Source organism: Oncorhynchus keta, chromosome 22, assembly GCF_023373465.1.
Source record: "Oncorhynchus keta strain PuntledgeMale-10-30-2019 chromosome 22, Oket_V2, whole genome shotgun sequence".
In the NCBI taxonomy this organism is placed as follows: domain Eukaryota; kingdom Metazoa; phylum Chordata; class Actinopteri; order Salmoniformes; family Salmonidae; genus Oncorhynchus; species Oncorhynchus keta.
Genome location: NC_068442.1, coordinates 24,689,410 through 24,705,479, shown reverse-complemented (window position 1 = coordinate 24,705,479; position 16,070 = coordinate 24,689,410). Strand labels below are relative to the sequence as shown.

General features: G+C 41.9%; 1 protein-coding gene across 2 annotated transcripts in view; it reads left to right on the top strand.

Annotated features, from left to right (window-relative positions):
* Positions 1-16,070, top strand: part of LOC118401224 (talin-2-like) — a 143,081-nt gene that overhangs the window by 50,089 nt on the left and 76,922 nt on the right. For both annotated transcript variants that reach the window (XM_035798561.2, XM_052474935.1), the window contains one exon: positions 14,587-14,760. In XM_035798561.2, coding sequence (XP_035654454.2) covers positions 14,625-14,760 — 136 coding nt within the window. In that variant the 5' untranslated portion in view covers positions 14,587-14,624. The remainder of the gene's footprint in view (positions 1-14,586; positions 14,761-16,070) is intronic.

Here is a 16,070-nt window from a genome sequence, read left to right as displayed (position 1 = left end):
AATCGATTTCGTACTTTAATGCTCCTTAGGGATCAGCCAGTTAAGGGGCTCTGAAAACATCTCTTTCTCTACCCTCTTATGACCAGAGGGACCACTCAGGCTTGAAGAGAGGAATCCAAACATACCCTCCCACAGTCTTGATGGGTGGAGCCAGGGAATCCAGCCAGTTTTGGAGGCCATGGCAACAATGTGTGGCTGGACACAGAGATTGAAGAAGCGTCACCCTAATTTTCTCTGGGTCATATACAGTCAATGAAGTAAGCAGACCAGACCCAGCTGCTAAAGCATTGGTGCCTTTTGGAGAGCAACCTCATTAAGAAGACTAGAACTGAGCTTTTGTTTTTTGGATGACCTGAGTGGCACATCTTAAGTTATCCACCATCCTTGGTGTACAGTCCAGTGACTGACTGACTGCAGCTGTTGGGTGCTCTGCTCTAGTCTCTTGTCCTCTAGTAGCTCCTCCTACCATGGCCAAGTCACATGCTGGTTCTTCATGTCTAACAGTGAGCCCAGCAAGGCTTTATTATAGTATACTGTATCCTGTAAGTGCCTGATCTATTCCCTCTAGAATTATTTTAACAGTACATAGTATATTATACTTTCTTTGAATGTTCTGCAATTACAGTGCCTTCAGACAGGATTCACACCCCTTGACTTTTTCCAAATTGTTGTTACAGCCTGAATTTTAAATGTATTTCATTTAGATTTTGTGTCACTGGCCTATAGTCAATGATCTATAATATTGAATTGAAATTGTTTAATTTAAATGTTAACAAATGAATGAAAAGCTGAAATGTCTTGAGTCAATAACTATTCAACCCCTTTGTTATGGCAAGCCTAAATAAGTTCAGGAGTGAAAATGTGCTTAACAAGTCACATAATCGCTCAGTGTGGATGTTGCCTGTAAGCCATAGCTTCTGGTTGGGGTATGTACGTATAGTCACTGTGGGGACGGCGTCATCAACGCACTTATTGATGAAGACAGTGAAAGATGTGGTGTACTCCTCAATGCCATTGGAAGAATCCTGTAACATATTCCAGTCTGTGCTAGCAAACAGTCCTGTAGCTTAGCATCTGTGTCATCTGACCACTTCTTTATTGACTGAGTTACTGGTGCTTCCTGCTTTAGTTTTTGTTTGTAAGCAGGAATCAGGAGGATAGAATTATGGTCAGATTTGCCAAATGGAGGGTGAGGGAGACCTTTATACGCGCCTCTGTGTGTGTCGAGTAAAGTTGGTCTAGATAGTCTTTTTCATTTTTTTCTCTGGTTGCACATCTTACATGCTGGTAGAAATGAGATAAAATGGATTTAAGTTCCCCTGCATTCAAGTCCCCGGCAACTAGGAGCGCCGCCTCTGGATGAACGCTTTCCTGTTTGCTTATGGCCTTCCACAGCTCATTGAGTGCGGTCTTAGTGCCAGCATCGGTTTGTGGTGGTAAATAGACAGATACGAACAATATTGATGAAAACTCTCTTGGTAAATAGTGTGGTGGTCTTCAGCTTCATGAGATACTCTATCTCAGGCAATCAAAACCTCGAGACTTAATATTAGATTTCGTGCCCCAGCTGTTGTTTACAAATATACACAGACCGCCACCCCTTGTCTTTCCGGAGGCAGCTGCTCTATCTTGCCGATGCAGCTTAAAACCCACCAGCTGTATTTTATCCATGTCATTGTTCAGCCACGACTTGGTGAAACATAAGATATTACCGTTTTTAATGTCCTGTTGGTTGGATATTCATGATCGTAGTTTGTCTATTTTGTTATCCAATGATTGTATGTTGACCAGGGAGGTTTTCCAATGCCTCGCAAAGAAGGGCACCTATTGGTAGATGTTGAGTATCCCTTTGAGCATGGTGAAGTTATTAATTACACTTTGGATGGTCAATACAGAGAAACAGGTGTCTTTCCTAACTCAGTTGCCAGAGAGGAAGGAAACTGCTCAGGGTTTTCACCATGAAGCCAATGGTGCCTTTAAAATGGTTAGAGTTTAATGGTTGTGATAGGAGAACATTGAGGATAGATAAACAACATTGTGGTTACTCCACATTAATAATCTCAATGACAGTGAAAAGAAGAAAGCCTGTACAGAATAAAACATATTCCAAAACATGCATCCTGTTTGCAATAAGGCACTAAAGTAAAACTGCAAAGAATGTGGCAAAGAAATTAAATATGTAAATATGTCCTGAATACAAAGCATTATGTTTGAGGAAAATCCAACATAACTCATCACTGAGTACCACTCTTCATATTTTCAATACAATAACATGCATTGACTCAGAGGTGCGAATAAATAAGATTTCTATACTGAATAAAAATATAAACCAACATGCAACAATTTCAAAGATTTTACTAAGTTTCAGTTCATATAAGGACATTTAGTCAGTTTAATTACATTTTATTGTTTTATTTATCTGTTATTTTACCAGGTAAGTTGACTGAGAACACGTTCTCATTTGCAGCAACAACCTGGGGAATAGTTACAGGGGAGTGGAGGGGGATGAATGAGCCAATTGTAAACTGGGGATTATTAGGTGACCATGATGGTTTGAGGGCCAGATTGGGAATTTTTAGCCAGGACACTGGGATTAACACCCCTACTCTTACGATAGGTGCCATGGGATCTTTTAATGACCTCAGAAAGTCAGGACACCCGTTTAAAGTCCCAACCGAAAGACAGCACCCTACACAGGGCATTGTCCCAAATCACTGCCCTGGGGCATTGGGATATTATTATTTTTTTTAGACCAGAGGAAAGAGTGCCTCCTACTGGCCCTCCAACACAAACTTCCAGCAGCATCTGGTTTCCCATCCAGGGACTGACCAGGACAAAACCCTGCTTAGCTTCAGAAGCAAGCCAGCAGTGGTATGCAGGGTGATTAGGCCCCAATCTATGGATCTCACATGACTGGGAATACAGATATACATGTGTTGGTCACAAATATATATATTTTTTAAAGATAGGGTTCTGGATCAGAAAACCAGTCAGTATATGGTGTGACCATGCAGCACAACACATCTCCTTCACATAGAGTTGATCAGGCTGTTGATTGTGGCCTGTGGAAAGTTGTCCCACTCTTTCAATGGCTGTGCGAAGTTAATGGATATTGACGGCAACTGGAACATGCTGCTGTACAGGTTGATCCAGACATCCCAAACCTGCTCATTGGGTGACATGTCTGGTGAGTATGCAGGCCTTTGAAGAACTGGGACTTTTTCAGCTTCCAGAAATTGTGTACAGATCCTTGCAACAGTGAAATGCTTACTTACAAGCCCTTAACCATCAATGCAGTTTTAAGAAGATACAAAAGTGCCTCCCTGGTGGCGCAGTGGTTAAGAGCGCTGTACTGCAGGCCAGGCTCTGTCGTAACTGGCCGCGACCGGGAGGTCCGTGGGGCGACGCACAATTGGCCTAGCGTCGTCCGGGTTAGGGAGGGCTTGGTCGCACCAGCGACTCCTGTGGCGGGCCGGGCGCAGTGCGCGCTAACCAAGGTTGCCAGGTGCACGGTGTATCCTCCAACACATTGGTGCGGCTGGCTTCCGGGTTGGATGCGCGCTGTGTTAAGAAGCAGTACGGCTGGTTGGGTTGTGTATCGGAGGACACATGACTTTCAACCTTCATCTCTCCCGAGACCGTATGGGAGTTGTAGCGATGAGACAAGATAGTAGCTACTACAACAATTGGATACCACGAAATTGGGGAGAAAAAGGGGTAAAAAAAAAAAGTTAAATACAAAAGAAAAGTAAGAGCTAAGAATAACAAATAATTAAAGAGCAGCAGTAAATAACAATAGGGCTATATACAGGGGGTACTGGTACAGCGTCAATGTGTGGGGGCAGCGGTGTTGAGATAATATGTAGATAGTAGGTAGAGTTATTTAAGTGACTGCATAGATAATAACAGAGTAGCAGCAGCGTAGAAGGGGGGGCAATGCAAATAGTCTGGGTAGCCATTTGATTAGCTGTTCAGGAGTCTCATGGCTTGGAGGTAAAAGCTGTTTAGAAGCCTCAAAAAGAAAGGAGGACCAAGGCACTCTTCATATAATTAATTCAAATGCCTTTATTTGTATGGCATGTTCAATGGGGTAAAAGTTTTTTTTAAATCCGACGCGTTACGGCTGCATGGCCTTCGTCAGGGACTCTCTTTTACCAAAGAGCACATTCTGTCTACCAAAATGTACTATTGTGTACCTTAGTAGCGCTTCCCTTCCTCCTATTTCTACCTGTTTAGAAGCCTCTTGGACCTAGACTTGGCGCTCCGGTACCACTTGCCGTGCGGTAGCAGAGAGAATAGTCTATGACTAGGGTGGCTGGAGTCTTTGACAATTCTTAGGGCCTTCCTCTGACACCGCCTGGTACAGAGATCCTGGATGGCAGGACGCTTGGCACCAGTGATGTAATGGGCCGTACGCACTACCCTCTGTAAGTGCCTTGCAGTCGGAGGCCGAGCAGTTGCCATACCAGGCAGTGATGCATCCCGTCAGGATGTTCCCGATGGTGCAACTGTAAAACCTTTTGAGGATCTGAGGACCCATGCCAAATATTTTCAGTCTCCTGAGGGGGAACAGGTTTTGTCGTGCCCTCTTCACGACTGTCTTGGTGTGCTTGGAACATGTTAGTTTGTTGGTGATGTGCATGCCAAGGAACTTGAAGCTCTCAACCTGCTCTCAACCTGCTCCACTACAGCCTCGTTGATGAGAATGGGGGCATGCTCTGTCCTCCTTTTCCTGTCGTCCACAATCATCTCCTTTGTCTTGATCACGTTGAGGGAGACGTTGTTGTCCTTTCACCATCCCTATAGGCTGTCTCGTCATTGTCGGTGATCAGGCCTACCATTGTTGTGTCATCAGCAAACTTAATGATGGTGTTGTTCCTGGCAGTGCAGTCATGAGTGAACAGGGAGTACATGAGGGGACTAAGCACACACCCCTGAGGGTCCCCCTTGTTGAGGATCAGCGTGGTGGATGGGTTGTTACCTACCCTTAACACCTGGGGGTGGCCCGTCAGGAAGTCCAGGATCCAGTTGCAGAGGGAGGTGTTTAGTCCCAGGGTCCTTAGCTTAGTGATGAGCTTTGAGGGCACTATGGTGTTGAACGGTGAGCTGTAGCTGTCTAGGTGTGAAAGGGCAGGGTGGCGTGCAATAGAGATTGCATCATCTGTGGATCTGTTGTGGCGGTATGCAAATTGGAGTGGGTCTAGTGTTTCTGAGATAATGGTGTTGATGTGAGCCATGACCAGTCTTTCTAAGCATTTCATGGCTACAGATGTAAGTGCTATGGGCCAATTTAGTCATTTAGGCAGGTTGCCTTAGTGTTCTTGGGCACAGGCACTGAAGGAGATGGCGGCGGATGAATGGCATGACAATGGGTGTCAGGATCTTTTCACGATATCTCTGTGCATTCAAATTGCCATCGATAAAATGCAATTGTATTCATTGTCCATAGCTTATGCCTGCCCATACCTTAACCCCACCACCATGGGGATCTCTGTTCACAACATTGACATCAGCAAACCTCTCGCCCACACAATGCCATACACGTGGTCTGCGGTTGTGAGGCCTGGTTGGACATACTGCCAAATTCTCTGAAATTATGTTTGAGGTGGCTTATGGTAGAGAAATTACCGTTCAATTCTCTGGCAACAGCTCTGGTGGACATTCCTGGAGTCAGCGTGCCTGTTGCATGCTCCCTCAACTTGAGACATCTGTGGCATTGTGTTGTGTGACAAAACTGCACATTTTAGAGTGGCCTTTTATTGTCCTCCGCACACGGTGCACCTGTGTAAGGATCATGCTGTTTAATCAGCTTCTTGATATGTCACACCTGTCAGGTGGATGGATTGATTATCTTGACAAAGGAGAAATGCTCATCAATGGGGATGTACACACATTTGTGCACAACATTTGAGAGAAAAAAAGCTTCTTGTAGGTATGGAACATTTCTGGGATCTGTTATTTCAGCTCATGAAACATGGGACCGACACTACGTTTTTGATACATTTCTATACATTTCCTACAATGCCTAAAAACATGTTTTCAGTTTTTCATTATGGGGTATAACATGTAGATGGGTGAGAGAAAACAATGTATTGTATCATTTTCAAGTATCAAGTATCATTTTAGAGCCACTTACATAATGATTGTAGAGGATTTACACTTTGTTTTACTCAATACTTACAAAACCCTCTGTGTTTTATATTAGCTTAATTTAAAGTATTTATCCTCATGACTTAGGAATAAAGATTTTTGGCTCAATTTAAGTATAAGTGGAGGTTATTGTAGAGGGAGACCATCATATTAGCTCTACTAAATGGCAGAGTGGTTTCCTCTTAAATGCTTAGGGAGGCGGGAGTCTATTTGGATCCCTGTGAAGCAGTGCTGGAGGACGTTCTACTTTTCTGGGTATTTTTAGCTAGAGTAAAAGGAGCTGTTTTCTCCCTGCCCCTGCGACAAGGGTAAGATGTACAATTTCTGTCAGCATCTGTATCGTCAAATGACATTAGAGGAAAGCCTATATCCTCTCTGAGCCAGCATCAGTGAAGACACAACAGCCTGCTCCTCGTTACTGTTTGAGACATATTACTTATATGCAGGGGTCAAATAGTGAATTTGCTGGTGGTTTAACGTCGCAAGTGCTGAACCGTTTGCCTTAGTTATAGTACAATCGGCATTCACAACCAAGAACACTCCTACTTAGGGACTTTTATTCCATACTGTAACACGAAGTATGACAGTTCTTTCAAAGCCTCTCCTGATGACCTTAAAATATCCCAGTACTGAGTAAAATTATGTGCAATGCATTGTCTGTAGAGAAGGCCAAACATGGAGGCATTAGTTAGCCGCGAGGTTAGTGGGTTGGGCCAGTAATCGAAAGGTTGCTGGTTCGAATCCCAGAGCAGATGAGGTGACACATGTCACTGCCCTTGAGCAAGGCACTTAACCCCAATGGCCCTGGGGCACTGGACAATGGTGACCCTGGCTGTAACCCCACTCCCTGCGGGTGTCTCGGGAGTTGGGATATGCAAGAAACACATTTCCATTACACACTTGGAACAATGAACACTTGTACAAGAGTTAAACAGGACAAATATAAGCACTCCCAAAAGTATTATTATTGTTATTGCTCTGTTCATTGTTCATGGGCACAAGGCCAGTCTGAAGATGCCTTTGTATTAGAAGAGCAGAGAGTTAGAGTGAAGGCCTCAGATTGATGATTAATCATGGTGGTTGTATTTAGTTCAGCCCACAAATAGGCCAAACTATGTCTGTTTTCCGAGAACAGAAGTGGGTGTAACAAGGACATCTTGATATGTAAAGAATAGGAAGGTGATGTGTAGATTGTCATTGCTTGTGTGTGAGTCAAGTTTAAAGTTTTATTAGTCGTATGTACAGGCTACATGGTATACACCGTCCAACGAAATTCATACTTGCAGGTTCCTTCTTTAGTTGTATGTAGAGCAGGTTTTTATTTAATGCACATTAGAGGAACAAATAATTACGTTGTGTAATTACAGGATGTTTACTCTACTTTATATCTGCTCACGGGAGCCTGGGAATCCTACTCATACAAAAAGTGCAGTTTTTTATGATTAAGGTTAATTAACCATCTCACTGGCTGCGCTATAGATGTGATATTTGAAACATGTACTGTAGATGTATGATAAGTGTGATGATGCATCTGACAGAGTGATGTATCTCCTGTCTCGTTTGGTATTCACAACCCTGGGTAGTTAAAGGGATGGGTCATCATTTGCTGCTGCATGTTCTGTGGATAAATCACGCCTGGCTCTTAACTGAGGATGTATTTATGATGGCTGATTAATGCCTCTCTGCTTGCAAGCTGTTCTTCAAACCTCTGATTTACTATTTTCCAATTAAGACACGTTACACTCGAATGTCATTAAATTTAGAAATAGCACATGCGGCTTAGCGGCCTTGAAATCAGATTAAATTAACAGTCCTGACCTTGACTTTCTGCCTTAGTAAAGTGCTAATGTTTGTGGTAGGTTGTAGTATTGTAGTCATGGGGCTTGAATGTTATTTGCTATTGAGAGCTGGTGTTTATATGATTTGGAATGAATGATATCTGGATGGAATATATCAGGTCATCTTTAGTGGATGTGACTGCAACTCCCAGAGGGTTATTAGCCCCATGTTGTTCAAACCTCATAAGTGTAATGGTATAGACCAGAACATGAAGGATATTCTAAAGTGGGATATCCTCCCTATCCTTGTCATGTTTTATATTCTGTTGATGTGTACACAATTTCTTTTATAGTGCCCCTAAGCATCACTTCACATACGAGTGTGTGTGTGTGTGTGTGTGTGTGTGTGTGTGTGTGTGTGTGTGTGTGTGTGTGTGTGTGTGTGGGGCAGGCAGGCCGGGGGCATGTTGCCTGGGGTCACCTCTAGGCACACAGTAGGGGTGGGGGAGGCCTGGAACGCACACACTAGAGGTGACTCCAGGAGACATGCCCCAGGCCTGCAGCAGATTGACCTGTCTTTTAATCAGACAGGGATTGAAAGGGGGGATGAATGTGGAGCACAAGTGGAGGGTATAAAGATGAGAGAAAGGAACCCAAGTAAAGATTGCATTCATCAGCATATGACACCTTTCATCCTTCTCTCTCCCACCTTCTCAGAAAAACGCTGATGATGGATTTATTCTCACCCTACTTCCTCATGCCAGTCACTTACAGATGTAGGATCTTAATTTGATCAGTCTTTTGTTGCTAAGAATTTGCAGATGAGCTTTGTGATTTACAGAAATTCACTGAAAACCCACACTAACATGTGGTAATTTTGCACTTTTCATGTAGCCTACGTTTGGCCAGCTAGTAGCCCAACCACCGATCAAGCAACATTATGGACTAAACGTTCAAATCCTGTTGCTGCAGGATTATTTTGCTGTGACAATATAGTTCAAATTAGGACCCTACATATATTTTGTTTAATTAACAATCATAACTAAAGAAGTACATTTACTGAAGAAAATGTGTCTGCTTGCTAACTTTTTAAAGGCATTTATGGTTTTTAAATAAATTACAGTAGTGGAAGTGACTGCAGTAGTAATGGTAGTGACTGGTTATAGTAGAAAAATAGCTGAATGGACTGATTGATTGATTGGATAGGATAGCTTGAACATGTGAAGTTGGTTTCAAGAGTTACTGTTGGTGAGTTATGTTATTCTAATATATGCAGATTTATATAGTTATAGTTCATCAACCTTCTACATAATTTGAAGTTTAGGATAGCCTGAGCATGAGAAAGTTGTTTTGGTGTCTCTAGTTTGAATGGTTCAAGAGTTACTGTTAGAGTTATTTTATTGTAATTTGCAAATGTAAATAGTTGATACAAGTTTTTAAGAACTTGAAGTTAGGTTAGCCTGAATTATTAAAAGTTGGTCTTCTTGCTTTATTTGCCAAGGAGCAGGAACATTTTGAATAGCTACCACTGAATGTCTATGATTCTCATTCAAACCATGTTAATTTATGCACATTTAAAAGACTTATACTGTAGTTACAAAAGTATAAATGGTATCAAAAAGCCTTTGGCAAGCAATCCAAGTAGGGTCAGAATGAACACCTCAATGTTGTTTTCATGTTGATAGCTTAAATGGTGTAGAAGGAGATGCATGGCAATTTACATAATTCTATGGGCCTTTTATTGCCATTGTAATGCATTGAGAGCTAATTTAAATATTGTTTAAGTACAAAAAGTATAAATTATATCATAATAATAAGAGTATGTAAGAAGTCAAGAGCTATGCTTTGCTTTCAGCAAGACTATCTAATGAATTCATGTACAGCTTAGGTTTTTGCATGCTCTTAGACAAGGGAATCAGTTATAGGTCTGAGGTTGTTTTAAATCTTATTAGAGCTTGTTAAAATCTCCTCACCCTGACTAGGCTGGGATAGGGAGCTGGTATGCTAATCCACCTTTGATCCTTATAGGGCTTTGCTTCTACTATTTACAGCTAGTGATTCTGCATGAGAGGGTTGATTATATTAGTAAAGCCAGACTAATGCATTTTTAGCTTCAACCCGCATGTTTTCCTCTTATTTTCTAATAGAGGACTAGCATTTTTGAGAAATGGCATGATCATTATCTATGTTTTGGGAGCCCATTAAGATTTATGTTAGTCCTTTCTTTGCCATGACCTTGAAATTCACTTAGTAGATAAGCTGATGGGGGTGTTTTTTTAATCTATGTAGCCTAACAAGGGTGTTGCAAGAATACATCATTTTGATTCTGGTGTTGCAAGAGTATAGGTGTGGTATCATTTTTGTTTTCTATTACTGCCTGACCTCATTTGTTGTAAACCTTCATCTTTTATTAAAGCACTTGCAATAATATAGGTCAGGAGGTTATTTAGGTTTCATATGCTTGTGGGATTAATTAATGTGTACAGTTGAAGTCGGAAGTTTACATACACTTTAGCCAAATACATTTAAACTCAGTTTTTCACAATTCCTGACTTAGGTCAGTTCCAATTACTGTCTTAGATCAGTTAGGATCACCACTTTATTTTAAGAATGTGAAATGGCCCATTCCTCCTAACAGATCTGGTGTAACTGAGTAGGCCTTCTTGCTCGCACAAGCTTTTTCAGTTCTTCCCACTAATTTTCTATGGGATTGAAGTCAGGGCTTTGTGATGGTCACTCCAATACCTGGACTTTGTTGTCTTTAAGCCATTTTTCGACAACTTTGGAAGTATGCTTGGGGTCATTGTCCATTTTGGAAGACCCGTTTGCGACCAAACTTTAACTTCCTGACTGCTGTCTTGAGATGTTGCTTCAATATATCCACATCATTTTCCATCCACATCATCTTTCCCCCTCATGATGCCATCTATTTTGTGTAGTGCACCAGTCCCTCCTGCAGCAAAGAACCCCAACAACATGATGCTGGCACCCCCGTGCTTCACAGTCGGGATGGTGTTTTTTGGCTTGCAAGCCTCCCTCTTTTTCCTCCAAACATAACGATGGTCATTTTGGCCAAACAGTTATATTTTTGTTTCATCAGACCAGAGGCCATTTCTACAAAAAGTATGATATTTGTCCCCATTTGCAGTTGCAAACCGTAGTCTTTTTCATGGCGGTTTTGGAGCTGTGGTTTCTTTGCTGAGCGGCCTTTCAAGTTATGTTGATATAGGACTCATTTTACTGATACTTTTGTACCTGTGTCCTCCAGCATCTTCACAAGGTCCTTTGCTGTTGTTCTGGGATTGATTTGCACTTTTTGCACCAAAGTACATTCATCTCTAGGAGACTGAATGCATCTCCTTGCTAAGCGGTATGACGGCTGCGTGGTCCCAAGGTGTTTATACTTGCTTACTATTGTTTGTACAGATTAACGTGGTACCTTCAGGAGTTTGGAAATTGCTCCCAAGGATTAACCAGACTTGGAGGTCTACAATTTTTGGACTGATTTCTTTTGATTTTCCCATGATGTCAAGCAGAGGCACTTAGTTTGAAGTTAGGCCTTGAAATTCATCCACAGGTACACCTCCAATTGCCTCAAAGTATGTTAATTAGCCTATCAGAAGCTTCTAAAGCCATGACATTTTCTGGAATTTTCCAAGCTGTTTAAAAGCACAGTCAACTTAATGTATGTAAACGTCTGACCCACTGGAATTGTGATACAATGAATTATAAGTGGAATAATCTGTCTGTAAACAATTGTTGGAAAAATTACTTGTCATGCACAAAGTAGATGTCCTAACCGACTTGCCAAAACTATAGTTTGTTAACAAGAAATGTTTGGAGTGGTTTTAATGACACCAACCTAAGTGTATGTTAACTTCGAACTTCAACTGTATGTAGATACATTGTTACTTAGTATTTGAATGCTCACCAGCTTCTTTTTATTAGTGTGTTTATAATTTACATTTACATTTAAGTCATTTAGCAGACGCTCTTATCCAGAGCGACTTACAAACACTGCACATTGTGTTGTCTGCATTATGCACCCAGTCTATTTTGGTTTGAACACATTGAGAGAGTTCATCACTACTATATGTTTTACTGTTGACTTGTCTTTTGACTTTAAAGATGCTATATTAGGCCATCAAGCAGCTGTAAGATTTTACCAAACACAGCTGGAAGTCATAGCCACAGCTAGCTTCCCATGTACCTCTGGAATTCTGGAGAACTAATTCCAGATTGTGTTGTAGCCTACACTGTCTGACTTTCATTTTGATGGGGCATGAGAAAATATTTTAAATGGTTTACTTGGGCCTATTCTGTTTAACCCCCCCCCAAAAAAAAATCCATTGTGGCAATGGAGGTTTGTTGGTGATGACCCAATTCCACAAAACGTAGTGATCAGCGATCACATTGTCTCCAATGACGTGATCATGTCCAACATGTCCATCCAGCTCACTGTTGACTGTCTGATTCTGTGACTGGTGCTGTACTAATCCAGGCTGAGTAGGAGACAGTGGCTGGCTGTCGTCGGGGGCTCTGCTCTCTGCTATTGTTATTACAGCAAATCATTAGACATGAATCCCCTCCAGATGGCTTCTGACTTCAGCTCTTATTTAATTGTCCATGTTTACACTGCCCTCCAAGCTGCTCTTCTCTTTTGAGTAGCAAACAAACCTACCAGTAACTTAATACTGGAAGCCCTCTGGATAGATGAGAGAAAGCCCTGGTAATGGTATATGAGAGGACAGGGATCTGGAAATAAATACTACTTTAAGTCCACTTTGAAGCATAATGTTTCGGTGGACACAGTAGAAACCAATTCGTTCTGTGTGTTGATATATCTGTGGTTGCGATCTGCTTGCTCCATGTTGTGTCGTCTCTGCTCTGTGATGGGTCTGTGTCGGCCTGAAAGCTGAGTTAATGAGAAGCCTGCTGCTGTTGAGTGTTTGCCAGAAGAGAGAGAGGAGAGGAACTCTGTGAGAAATGGGTTCTCACGCTGCTACTGCTACTGTTAGCTCCGCTCCAGAGTAGTGATTATCCCCATGGGTTTCATAATGTGGATGCTCCCTCTGTCTTGCGCTCTCTTTCTGGAGTGACTGCTGGCCTTCACTTGAGAATTTCATTGATTTGGAATAAAATATATCCTTACTGCCTAGAACAAGAATGTTCTAATTTTTCATTCATCGCATTTGAAGCCGACATGGCGGAGCTTTGAAACCCTGATGGAAAGGAGCGGGTGTTCTATCCTTTACGCAACGGCTGAGATCCATTGAATGATTCTGGTTGTCTTCAGCTCCTCCTCCTACATTGTTTCTATTCCAAGGTTGCAACGGAATATACTGTGCAGTTCCTGCTTTCAAAATACATATTTACACTTTCATTATCACCACACAGTAAAGGCCATGTTACACCCCACTGCCCTTATAATGTTCCCTGAATCAGGGCTGTGTGTAGCATAACCCATCCTCTATGTGTGTGCACATGCCTGTGTATGTGTTGCCTGAGCTAGCTGGTCCTCATGTGGCCTTTCTAACAGAGACTAACCACATATCTGAGCCACAAAGGCGCAGCAGGACTCCTGTGGCAGGTTGTATGGAGCAGGCCCCATGCAGAGCCATTACCTCTGGCTCTTAGCCCTTAGCACAATCTGGAGAGAAGAGGCTCTCTGTGGGCTGCAGGAGAATGGTAGAGTCACTATGAAACACTGCTAGTCAGAAGGGACCTCATTCATAACCACATCATTAGAAACATTTTCTCTGAAATTGCTCACAGAATGATTGTATGGGAAAACATTTTGTCATGGCTGTATTTCTCTAAATGGAGTCAATTTGATGATTCACAAGAACAGTTTAAATGTGACCTTTGTCCCCAAGAAGGACATAGTGAATGTCAACTCATATTATCCATAATACAGTATTCCCCTGTACAGTGTATATATATATAATATACATGCACTCCCTCTACCATAAAGGGGAAAATTGAAGGTTGTCTGAAAATGGTCTTGTCATCCAGATTTGACAGTGTACCGAGTAGAGGAAAGAATTGCTGAACTAAATTCTGAAAAAGAGGCTTAACTGTTGGAGAGATCCATTGTAAATGGTTTTCCCTCCCAGCTAAGAGAAAGAAAAACATAAAATGGTATCATTAGAGTTAACTTTTGTCTGTGTGTTTTCTCTTTAGTAGGAATAGGAACTGCAGTGTACTAGAATTGGTTTGCCTTTTAACAGATGACATAACACCCACTGGTTTGACTCTGGTGTCTGCTTGTAAGGGGTTGTACTTGTAAACACAGATAATGATGCTGCTCCTGAATGTAATTTCCTCTGTAGCATCTTCTGTCCTATTATTGTATGTAGGTGACTACAGAGACGTTTGCTTTCTGCTGAAAGGTTAACCTGCTCACCGTGGCTCGGCTCAGCATATGCTAAACACTGCCAGTAAACAATTCTACTTACTTCTTAACCCTTGTAAGAAATCAGGAGAGATGGAAAGTAGCTGATGCATTAGACTAATTCAAAGCAGCGCTTCTACAATATACCGGAGGACAATTATGATCATATTCTGTGTATGCTGTTCTGGTGTACATATCCAGTGTCATGTTATTCACATTTCTCTGAGCCACAGATATCTAAACACATATTTTTGTGTTTTTCAGGTGTGTAGGTTGGTGACACCAATACACCACCAGTGAAAATGGTGGCCCTGTCACTCAAGATATGTGTCCGTCAGTGCAATGTGGTGAAGACCATGCAGTTTGAGCCCTCCACTCCTGTGTATGACGCCTGCAGGATCATCAGGGAGAGGGTTCCGGAAGCCCAGACTGGCCAAGGTGAGAAGTACCTCAAAATGGGGCGAACTACTGGTAATGGGGCCTCTTTGAATGTCAGAATTCGTCACTTGCATAAGGCTCAGTTGCACTAAGAGAAAATATAAATGCAAAAACTACATAATTACTTGTGTAAGTCACTCTGTACTGAATACTGTAGTCATGTCTGCTAAAAAATATGAATGTAAAAAAAAAGTTTCTGATCTCCAATTCTGTTTGAGTGCATGAAAAGGATACAAACGGTTCAAAACTGTTTAAACAGGAGATAAAAACCCATGTCACCCACAGCATGGCTTTCTGACACAGAAAGACAGGAAACTGTTTAAACAGGAGATAAAAACCCATGTCACCCACAGCATGGCTTTCTGACACAGAAAGACAGGAAACTGTTTAAACAGGAGCTAAAAACCCATGTCACCCACAGCATGGCTTTCTGACACAGAAAGACAGGAAACTGTTTAAACAGGAGATAAAAACCCATGTCACCCACAGCATGGCTTTCTGACACAGAAAGACAGGAAACTGTTTAAACAGGAGATAAAAACCCATGTCACCCACAGCATGGCTTTCTGACACAGAAAGACAGGAAACTGTTTAAACAGGAGATAAAAACCCATGTCACCCACAGCATGGCTTTCTGACACAGAAAGACAGGAAACTGTTTAAACAGGAGATAAAAACCCATGTCACCCACAGCATGGCTTTCTGACACAGAAAGACAGGAAACTGTTTAAACAGGAGATAAAAACCCATGTCACCCACAGCATGGCTTTCTGACACAGAAAGACAGGAAACTGTTTAAACAGGAGATAAAAACCCATGTCACCCACAGCATGGCTTTCTGACACAGAAAGACAGGAAACTGTTTAAACAGGAGATAAAAACCCATGTCACCCACAGCATGGCTTTCTGACACAGAAAGACAGGAAACTGTTTAAACAGGAGATAAAAACCCATGTCACCCACAGCATGGCTTTCTGACACAGAAAGACAGGAAACTGTTTAAACAGGAGATAAAAACCCATGTCACCCACAGCATGGCTTTCTGACACAGAAAGACAGGAAACTGTTTAAACAGGAGATAAAAACCCATGTCACCCACAGCATGGCTTTCTGACACAGAAAGACAGGAAACTGTTCAAACAGGAGATAAAAACCCATGTCACCCACAGCATGGCTTTCTGACACAGAAAGACAGGAAACTGTTTAAACAGGAGATAAAACCCCATGTCACCCACAGCATGGCTTTCTGACACAGAAAGACAGGAAACTGTTTCAAAGCCTTACAGTCTATGTTCTCTCTGAGGAGATTG